Source organism: Montipora capricornis, chromosome 1, assembly GCF_036669925.1.
Source record: "Montipora capricornis isolate CH-2021 chromosome 1, ASM3666992v2, whole genome shotgun sequence".
Taxonomy (NCBI): Eukaryota; Metazoa; Cnidaria; class Anthozoa; order Scleractinia; family Acroporidae; genus Montipora; species Montipora capricornis.
Window position 1 is genome coordinate 20707539 of NC_090883.1, and position 11981 is coordinate 20719519.

The following is an 11981-nucleotide window of genomic DNA, read 5'->3' on the forward strand; positions in this document are numbered from 1 at the left end:
TACAATGGTTATTTCGAGGTCCAGTTCCAGGTACAAAAATTGGCTGATGGTACAGCCTATGGTGCAGATCGTATAACAGTTATTAATGGAGCTCATTCACTCATTTCTCATATGATGATTAAAAGCGCTGATAAAATTGTGTACGATACTGATAATTTACACAAGGTCGTTTTTGTGAAAAATTTACTGGAATATAGTGACGATTTTAGTCGCTCAGTAGCCAAGAATAGTCTTTGGTATTTAGATACAAATCATCTTATAGCTAATGCTAATCAGAATACAGGATGCAGCTTGAATTTACTTTAAAGCTACCGGATGATAGAGAACTACTTCAAAAACTTGACGCAGTTGATGATGGAAGGGTTGTCATTAACAGATTTTTACTTTGGGTCCCCAAATTGACTCCAAAGGACAGTCTGTATGATAAGTTCACTGGTTCTTTTTTAAAACAGGATAAATGGACGTATCTCAGAGAAATGTATCAAATGTCAAGTCCGAGGCATGGTAGTGGATTCTTCCAGATTTCTTCTAGTATTGACAATGTCAAAGCAATTTTTGTATACCTACAACGAGCTAAAACAAGGAATTCGGCGGCAAATCCATATGAATTTGATACATATAATATCAATGCCGATCGTGGAAATGGTAGTTATTTGACAACATGCAGATTGGAATACGGGAATGGAGTATTCTACCCAGAAGCTGAATACGATTCTGAAAGCAAAGTAAGAATCTTTAATGATTTAATGTCTTATGCAATGAGAAAATCAGATTACAACACCGGAACCCAGTTGAATCTACAATACTCGTCACATTTGTTGGAACACCCATCCGCGTTTCCCCCTTGCTTCAATGTTGATTTCCACAACTACTAGTAGTAGTTGGTCTGTGATGACATGGTTTCGAATCGTGAAAGATAAACAGTTCATTTCTTTAAACAAACGATTCACCATGGTGAACCGTGCCGCAATAGCAGGAACTGTTACGGGATTGTTTTAATTTCACATTTACAAACTAGTTTAGATTACAACCTCGGGATAGGATGGTTCTTATGCCCGAAAACTCTTTCCCCGTTTACATATCGAGCTAAAGTATCTGGTGAATCGCACGGTGAATCGTTGACAATCACTTCTCAATTGCAATTTGCATACATTAAGTCCATTTTAATTTAATTATCCTGTAGATTCTTCTTGAGTTGGTACCAGCTCCACATCGGCACCACTCGATATATTATTAAATACACACCGAACCTCACAAGACGTCAGCGACCCCACCTCTCTAGCTTTATTCCTTTCGCTATCCGTTATCACGCCTTCAAATGCCAACATCAGTACCAGTGCAAGGAAGATCGCCCTTATTTCGATCGATTCTCGTCTCGATATTAATTAAAGCCCCCGATGTCATGTGCACGCTATGTTAATCAAACTACACAGTGTAAACTACATTACATGGAAACGCGAAAAAACAGCGTATTAAAGATGTTCCTTTGCACACCACATAGTATTTATAAGTATTTGGCCTCCAAAAAACTCTCCAACACATATTCCTTGATTATCAGCATGTTCAGACCAAGTGCCCACCTTTTTTAATACAAAGCATGCAAAGAGACAATCCGTTTATCTTAGTAACAAGTTTACTTCTTTTCTAAAGAGACTTGACTTCTGATCTACACCTCTACAGATTTGCCGATTTCCTTGATGCAAATACAATACTCGTCACATTTGTTGGAACACCCATCCGCGTTTCCCCCTTGCTTCAATGTTGATTTCCACAACTACTAGTAGTAGACCAAAAAATACTCACACAATACTGAGTTGGGGGGAGGGGGATGTGGTATAAGATACGATCTTGTAACACGATGATTCTGGATTATTCGCTAAGTGTTCCAACTAAATATGTCTAGCATTGTAGCTAATTACAATAGTTTATACTCACTGATCTATTTCGATCTATCATATCAGGCAGAGAAAGTAACAAGAGATCCCAAACAGTTGATTTTTAGGTATAAACTCAATGCTAATAGTGCTGGCGACAGTCCTTTCAGTGTACATGCTGTCGTTTTATATGAAGAAACAGTGGTCATTGACAAAATCGGAAATGAACTGGTTATAGTGTAAAAAAGTCGATGGCACCAACTATAGGACATTTTTCATATATGTTTTGTGAACCATGAATTTATATAACATATATTATATACAGTAAATGACTGAACTTTTTCAAATCAATGTTAGACTTTCAGAAAATCAAAAAAAGAATCTGAGTAATGCTTACCATAAAAGGGAAACAATTGTTCTGAGACTGACAAATGATTCTCTTCATGGAAACGATACTCTTTATGTTCCGGCAATGATGAAGAAGAGATTGGAAAAAAATCGCAAATTGAATAAAGGTATGGATATTAAGCTTGCTAAGACCAATATCAGAAAGCAAGTCGGTGGAAGTCTTTTGAGTACCGTATTAACACTTGGAAGATCATTCGCACCAACAATTGCAAAAACGCTTGGACTAAGTGCTTTGGGAGGACTAGCGAGCGAAGGTGCTTCTCAATTGGTTAAAGCAATCTCTGGGAAAGGATTACAGACGGGTGGTTTTCTCATACCACAAGACAAAATCAAAAAGCTGATAGAATATAAACATCTTTTATCGACGAAACAAAAACAGGATATAGCAAATGCCCTTCAATCGGGTTCAGGTGTTGGTATAAAACCAACCAAAACACAATCAGGTGGATTTTTAGGAACTCTGTTAGCTAGCATCGGTATACCACTAGCTATTGAAGCCATAAAAAAGATGACTGGAAAAGGAGCACCGAGGATAGGTATACCACCTTGGTCAAAACATGGTACAGGAGCACCAAGGAATTGGAATGCCTAAAATACCCCCTCCATTTTATAGTTATCCACCATATGTGACTGGTAATGGTAAAAAAAAAAAGAACCTCGACCAAAAAAGGAAAAGGACTGCTGTTAGGGAAAAACTCGCCATTCAATGGAATCCCAATCATAGGAGACATATTGTGAAACCAAAATTTTATAAAAACACTCCTTTGAGTAACCATGATCTAATAAAATGGTGTAAATATTTGAATATACCAATCAATGATGTACTGTCAAGAGATGAAAATGTTCCACATAACCATAAACAGGCGTTATTTATTTACAATCTAGAACCAGCTTATATGAGCGGAAGTCATTGGGTTGCAACATATGTCAAAGACAATGTGATAAATTATTTTGATTCGTTTGGTATGCCACCTTTTCAAGAGATTGTAAATCATGCCAAAAAGAAAAATCTGACTTTGTTACATCAAAACAATCAGATACAAAACATATAAACAACAACATGTGGGTATTTCTGTTTATACTTTCTAAATGAAATGAATAAAGGTAACTCATATTATGATTTATTGCAAGTATTCAACATACATAACACAATGAAAAATGAGATATTTATAGAACATTATTTCAAAAATGTCTAACTCATGTATATAATGGTTAAATCATATTGTGTTAAACAAAAAAAGGTAACTGAATGTGTTGAACCTTCAGGTTACAAAACAACCAAAAATGGCAGACTAATGTTCTTTTGCACTTCTGCTGAATGCGGCATTAAAAAGACTAAATTTGTTAAAAAAGAGAAACAGATGGGAAACGGTTTAGCTCGTCGTCTGGGGCGGGCATATTAAGTACTGTTGGTAATACAGCAGCAGAATTATTTTTAACCAAAGGAGTACCTTATCTTGGTAAAAAAGCAGTTGAAATGGGTAGATATTACACATCAGAAATGCTACGAGATCCAAAGTTACAGAAGAAAGCCATTGATTATGCTTTGGATAAACTTAATCCAGCAATTCAAAATGTTGGATCTCAAGCTTTGAATCAATTGTCAACAAAAATAAGACCAAATAAAAAATACACAACAAACAGAAAAGATCTTGATGGTGGTGCTCTTGATATTCACAAAGCTATTGGTAAATTACCGAAACCAAAAAGCGGATGGACGCTTCCTGGGCATCATTACACAGGACCTTATAATGATTTGGAAAATCAACTGAAGTATGACCCAAAAACTGGTCAAATATTAGAAATATACGATATACCGACTGGAAGAACTGATGCAATAGCAATGCAACACGATGTTGATTATTCCGTCTGCAAGGATGATAGGAAATGCAAAAATAAAGCAGATAGAAAAATGGTTCAAGCTTTAGACAACGTACCGTATAATGAAAGACAATGGGGGCATAGACCTTATTCATAAATGGCGGTCACATTTATAATTCTTTTGTCCACGTGCAAATTAGCCTACCAAGCCTCATTTTAGAGCAAGAATTCTTTTCAATTCACTGTATGGTATCGAGGCTTGGTAGGCTAATTTGCACTTCGACAAAAGAATTATAAATTGGCCGCCATTTATGAATAAGGTCTATTGGTTGGCAAGAAATGTTATCAATACAAAGCAGAAACTAGGTCTAGGAGTTTCAAAAAACGGAAAAAGCCGTCGAGTGAAGAAAACTGGCAAGAAAAATTAGCAGATGAGTTACATAAACCCATAAAACGTAATTTTACCCGGCGGCGTGTAATCACAAATCATATTGATGAAATATGGGCAAGTGATCTAGTTGAAATGCAAAAATTCAGCAAATGGAATAAAGGTTATAGGTATCTTCGTATGGTTATTGATGTTTTCAGCAAATACGGTTGGATTGTCCCATTAAAGGATAACAAAGGTGAATCTATCACTGAAGCATTCAAATCAATATTTAAGGAAGGTAGAAAACCACAATATTTATGGGTTGATAAGGGAAAGGAGGTCTATAACAAACTCTTGAAAGACTTGCTGGAGAAAAATGGGATACATATGTATTCAACCGAAAATGAGGAGAAATCCTCGGTGGTTGAAAGGTGGAATAGAACAATTAAATCCAAAATGTGGAAACAGTTCACTGTTCAAGGTAATACACAGTATTTAGACAAGCTACCAAAAATATTGAAACAGTATAATAATACAAAACATTCAAGCATAAAGATGACACACCTACTGAAGCCAGTAAAAAGATAAATGAAGGAAGCGTTTACTTTAATCTATATGGTAATCTGGAGCCATTATCAGCTAAAGCAAAATTTAAGGTTGGTGACAAGGTCCGAATATCTAAGTATAAACGGAATGTGTTTGACAAGGGTTACACACCAAATTGGACTGAAGAAGTGTTTACAGTTGATAAGATCCAATACACTAATCCAATAACATACAAACTAAAAGATCTCAGAGGTGAAGACATTCAAGGAAGTTTTTATCAACCTGAATTATTAAAAGCTATACAGGATGTTTTTCGTATTGATAAAGTCATTCGGAGGGACTATAAGAAGAAACAAGCTCTAGTGAAGTGGAAGGGATACAGTGATGATTTCAATAGTTGGATACCATTGAAAGATATTGAAAACATATAAAACATTTAAACTGAAGTTATGTAACATATATAATAATAACTACGGTTCATACTGTAATTGCTACTTTGTAGCCAAAAATATTCAATTGTTTCTGGCTATGTTTAAACGCACTCAAAAAATCTATTTAAAATTAAAATATAGTCAATATTGTATAAATAAATGGAACTTCAAAAGACAACTTACAAAAATAACAAACTGAATGTTGAAATCAATTGTTACGTTGATAAGAAAAATAAAACATGGTTCTGCGGAAAAGAAATAGCTTTGATACTGGAATATAAAAACACATGCAAAGCAATCATAGATCATGTTTACAAAGATGACAAAAAATTGATGGTCTGCAAAATAAAGCCAAAAGCAAGGGGTAACAAAACGTTACCCCTTGATGAGAGCCCTGAAACTGGGGGTAACAAAACGTTACCCCTTGCTGAGGACCTTGAAAAGGCAATTGAATGTTTATTCATAAATGACTCTGGTTTTTATTCATTGATTCTTTCTTCCAAACAACCTAAAGCAAGAGAATTCAAACATTGGGTTACGAGCAAAGTTTTACCATCAATTAGAAAGAAAGGATATTATGACATAAAAAGTAAAAAATTGTTGATCGAGAGCGAGTACGACCTGCATTGCAAAGTTGTTTCGTTCTTGAGAGACAAATATTCTGAAGAAGTTTTAATGGCACCTTGGTTAGGTGAAAACCAACGCTCCGATAGTTTGAGATTAACATCTTGGAAAAAGGGATATATGTCTGGACAATGTGACCTCATGATTTTAAATCCAACAAGCATGCACAATTCTTTATGCATTGAATTCAAAAGGAAAAACGAAAAACCCAGAGGTAGACCGAGATTTTACACAGACGAAGAAAGGAGACAAAGAAAAACCGATTACATGCTTCACAAGCCTTGGTTTTGTGACATATGTAAAAATGAAAAAGATTATAGTTTGGCTGGCAAACATTGCCATCTTCACACAAAAAAACATTATTCAAATGCATTGAGTTACAATGCCGAAAATGCGGAAAATGCCGAAAATAACCAATAAACCAAACATTTTTAAAAACATTGACAGTTCATAGTATTCATAATATGGATACTTAGTATTTTGCGACTGTTTAAACGCACATCTATAGAAATATTATCTATAGTTAATATATAAAAAGAATGAAAATGAAAAATAATACATCACAATATAATATGAATAAAAAAGATCTCAAAAAACTGAGTAAATCCGAACTAATCAAACTGTTATTAAAGCAACAAAATAATAAACCAGTACCATCTCCGAGGACTGCAAAACCAATTAGACCAATCCCAACATCTCGTAAGAGTGTGAATCAAATGGTTAAAGATTATGAAAACAATATAATTCTTCCACCATAAGAGTTTAGGGATAAACCAGTTCCATTACCAAGGACTAAAAAACCAGTTCCATTACCTAGAATCAAGATTCAACAAACCGCAAAAGCTCTGAAAGGCTTCATAAAGTCTTATGAGATAAATATCAAAAATAACAAAGACCCACTTATGGAACTGCAAAATACAAGAAAGGCTGTTGCTAACCATATTGAAAACATATTAATATCAATGAAAGGGCTTAAGTTTGCTGAAACACTGAGGGTGAAATTCGAAAAGGAAATAGGTAATGAAGAAAGAGTGATCAAAACAGCTTATTTCAACAGTAAATCCCAAACAATAACAAATGACACACAAATTGAACTGTCTTTATCTTTGTCAAAACAAGAAATCTTAAATAACATCGCTGTATGGATTTCTGAAGGAAGCGGTTGGACAATTCAATCTATTGACAACCATTATCTTAATGTGGTAAAATATGAACCAATTAAAGGATCTTGTTACATAAAACTACCTACAGAACTCAGAAACAGTGCAAAAGATTTGATCAACATGAAAAATGAGGATAATGAATGCTTCAGGTGGTGTCATATACGGTATTCAAACCCACAAGCTAAATACCCTCAACGAATCAAAAAATCAGATAAAGCATTTATTCAAAATTTAGATTATCAAGGCATTGAATTTCCGGTGACTATCAAACAAATAAACAAAATAGAAAAGCAGAATAAAATAAACATCAACGTCTTCGGTTATGAAGAAAAACAAAAATATCCCATCTATGTGTCAAAAGAAAAATATGAAGACCATATGAATTTGTTGCTAATAACTGAAAATGAAAACAAGCACTATGTATTAATTAAAGATTTCAACAAGTTTATGTACAATCAAACAAAGCATAAAGAGAGGAAACACTTTTGCATGTACAGAGGATCCGCTCATCAAGATTGTAACCTAAATTTCAGATTGACTGAGAAAATACCAGTTATCTTTCACAATCTCCGTGGGTATGACAGTCATTTTATAATGCAAGAAATTGGTGAAATAGTCAAAGAGCATAAATATACAAATAAGAAAGGTGAAAAGTGTCAAATGAACATCAATGCAATTCCTAATAACATGGAGAAATACATGGCTTTCATGCTTGGTAATCATCTGACCTTTATTGATAGTTTCCAGTTTATGGGCTCACGTCTTGATAAACTAGTGAGCAACCTACCAAGGGAAGCAGTAGTATATAATTCTCAAAAATTTAAAGGTAAAGAGCTTGATTTAATGACACAAAAAAGAGTATATCCACACGACTTCATGGATAGCTTTGATAAATTCAATGAAAAGCTACCACCAAAAGAAGAATTTTACCGTATATTAAATGACGAGGATATAACAGATGATCAATACAAACATGCTCAAAATGTATGGAACACTTTCAATCTGAAAAATATGGGTGAGTACCATGACTTATATCTTAAATCCGACATACTTCTGTTAGCAGATGTCTTTGAAAACTTTCGAAAGACCTGTCTGCAATACTACAAACTAGACCCCTGTCATTATTTCACGTCTCCAGGGCTTTCATGGGATGCTATGTTAAAGATGACTGACATTAAATTAGAGCTTATGACTAATATTGATATGTTTCAGTTCATTGAAAAAGGAATGCGTGGTGGAATAAGTTACATTGCCAACCGGTATGGAAAAGCAAACAATAAATACATGAAAACATATGATGAAAAGGCGCCCTCAAAGTATATCATGTATCTTGATGCCAACAATCTATATGGTTGGGCAATGAGTCAATACCTACCAACAGGCGTATTCAGATGGATGACAGAAAAACAGATAGACAATATAGACTTAGCCAAGTATAAAGAAGACAGCAAGAAAGGTTTAATACTAGAAGTCGCCGTAGCATATCCAGAAGAACTACATGATTTGCATAATGACTACCCTCTGGGACCTGAAAAAAAAGTCAACAAAGATATGCTTTCTAATTATTGTCAAGAAATAGCCGATAAATTTAATGTATCAACTGGTTTAGTTCATAAACTGATACCTACATTAAGCAATAAAGAAAAGTACGTTCTTCATTACAGAAACCTACAATTGTACACTGATCTCGGTTTGAAAATAACTAAAGTCCATCGAGTACTAGAGTTCAATCAGTCCGCATGGTTGGAAGCAATATATTGACTTTAATACTGAGAAAAGAACTAATGCTAAAAATGCTTTCGAGAAAGATTTCTTCAAACTAATGAGCAACAGCGTCTTTGGTAAAACAATGGAAAACATTAGAAAAAGATTAGATGTCAGATTAGTGACGGATGAAAACAAACTATTAAAAATGGCTGCTAAATCAACATATGTTAGCAGCAAGATCTTTAATGAAAATTTAGTAGCTGTTCATAAGATCAAAGAAACACTAACCTTAAACAGACCGGCATATGTGGGTATGTGTATCCTAGATCTAAGCAAGACGCTTATGTATGATTTCCACTACAATTATATCAAACAAAAGTACGGCAGTGAAGCCAAATTATTATTCACAGACACAGACAGCTTGACCTACGAAATTGAAGCTGATGATGTGTATCAAGACTTTTGGAATGATAAAGACAAATTCGACAACAGTGATTATCCACAAGATTCACAATATTCCAACACGTCAAATAAAAAAGTAATCGGTAAATTCAAAGATGAAGCGGCAGGCACACCGATAACCGAATTCGTCGGATTAAGATCGAAAATGTATAGCTATATGAAAGACAACCAAAAAGGAGGAAAGACCGCTAAAGGAATCAAAAAGAATATTATAAAAAAATGACATCAAACATGAAAATTATAAAGAAGTTCTATTTAATCACAAGCAAATGTATCATACAATGAAAACAATCCGAAGCAACTTACATCAACTTGGAAGCTATGAGTTGAATAAAGTGTCATTGTCCTGCTTCGATGATAAGCGCTATATTCACAACAATGGTGTGGCAAGTTATGCATACGGACATTATAAAATATAAAAAGTTGGCTGCTGACGTCACGGCACAGCAGTGCCAGTCTACATACAAGTACCGCAAGCACAATCTGAATGATAAAGTTTACTCATAAAGTTTACTCATAAAGTTTACTCATAAAGTTAACTAAAATGTCACGCTACGGTGATTGTTTCCGTTTCATTTACTTATGCAAATATTTAAAAACACTTCATGAATGCAACTTCACAAAATAATTTCACAATTGTGAAGTAAAAATGTGAAGCTTGTGGTTGGTTAAAAATTATGGGGGAACCCCCTTTCTTTATTTCCGAGAATGTCATGCTTTGTGATTTTTCTAAGAAAGTCACGCATTTTAAATAACATATAGATTTTCAAAAATATGAGATCATAAATACGAGATCAATAATTGGTAGCCGAAAATACGAGATCAAAATTATGAAACCGTCAAATGGAATAGTAGTATAGGAGTTGGGTTGGTAACAGATCATTAAAAAATGATCTGGTACCCCCAACTCCTATACTACTGGCAGCATTGATGATACACAGTTTGCGCTGTTGTACGAGTTAAATTTCCTTATTGAAAGTATGGTCGCTTAGATCTTGATTCTATGGCGGAAGTTGAGTGTAACGCTGAGTTTCGCTTTTTTAAGAACGATATTTATTTACTTGGATAAGTTCTTGATATTCCAGACATAATTAAATGCCCTAATGGCATTCTTGTGGACGGAATGGGGGCCTTTGGTGTGTTTTTGAAGCGCTTTGCATACCCGTGTCGGTTTGCAGATGTGGTACCTTAATTCGGGAGACCAGTTCCACAACTTTGCATGCATTGATTACAAACCGAATAATGGTCTATGTATTTGATGAATACTCGCACAGTTAAATCTGCCATGGCTTTCCATGGACCGTCTCCATCACTTTGCTGCCACTAGACATGATAAAGGAGCTAAACTCGAAAACAGTTGGGGTTTCATAGATGGAACAGTGAGACCCTAATTTAAGCCAGATCAAGACTAGAGAATTCTTTATAACACTGCTTCGATGAATCCAGTTCGTGTATTCTTGTGCCACAAATTGTTTCATAGTCCGCTGCTTTGGGGCTTGAATGAAATTCTTGAGCATGGTACCATGTAAATACTGGTGTTACCGTACTTATTCGGCTACAAGCCGATCTTGGCTATAAGCCGAGACCCCAAACCTCTTGCGCAAAAAATCAACTTGATTGACATGAATTGCAAATGCATAATACCCGGCTATAAACCGAGACCCATTTTAGGTCTTGATGTGTATTATCGACTATGGAATTTTCGTAATTTAAAATACAAATTGACATTGACTGAAAAATTATACTCAAAGCAATCAAATGAACACAAAAGATAAGAAACAAACAAGCGACGTGATCGTGAGGTGACGAATATTATTAAACAATTACTGACCTCACTGGAAACGTGTCTTCGTACAAGCGAAGCGTTTTATAAAAAGTTATTCGACTGGAAACCTTACAACCTCGCCTTTAAACTTAAAATAGTCGCCGAAGCAGAAGCTGTAGAAAATAACTCCGAGATCGCCGGAGAATACGGCATGATTCAGCGAGTCGATGGTTCCGTCGCTGGAGGAAAGATAAGGCAAATCTGTTCAACGGGGAGCTTATCGTGGAGCGTATCCCGAGCTCGATCAAACGACCTTTGGCGTGGTTTTCAGAGCAAAGAATTCAAGGTAAGATTTTCCCTTTAATGCGTACGGTTTTTTTGCTTGGAAAATGTCGCTACAAGAAGAATACACTTGCGTTTTTGTCTCAATTTGTCTCAAGTGGTGTCATGTGACAAGCTTGTTTACACAATCTGTGTCAACCGATGGTGCAATCTCGTTCCCAGACTCCTCGTTCCTTCTATCGGTAAAACAGGTTTGGCGCGATATTCCCGAAGAGATGGTGAGGCGTTTGTTCAAGACTGGTGTTACCTCTATAACGCACTCGACAGCACAGTCTGACAGAAGACGATGCAGTCTTCGACGAGAATATTCCAGAACAAAAAAAAAGTGAAGACGAGGAAATGGACGACGAATTCGAGACAGACAACGAGGAAGAAGACAAGCAATAAGATCGATCCCGATCACACAACAACACGAAGGGCTCCTTTACGAGCCACCAAGTAATAAAAGTCCATATTACACTAACAACA

At 35.4% G+C, this 11981-nt stretch overlaps 1 protein-coding gene across 1 annotated transcript; it reads left to right on the plus strand.

Moving 5' to 3' along the window:
- Positions 1-7036: 7036 nt before the first annotated feature.
- LOC138060085 (uncharacterized) lies at positions 7037-8998 on the plus strand. Its single transcript, XM_068905790.1, has one exon. It carries the CDS (start codon positions 7037-7039, stop codon positions 8996-8998), a length of 1962 nt encoding a protein of 653 aa, XP_068761891.1.
- Positions 8999-11981: the final 2983 nt, after the last annotated feature.

Excerpts from the sequence above, each read along its gene's own strand:
- LOC138060085 (XM_068905790.1), top strand. The coding sequence starts at position 7,037 with ATGAAAGGGCTTAAGTTTGCTGAAACACTGAGGGTGAAATTCGAAAAG.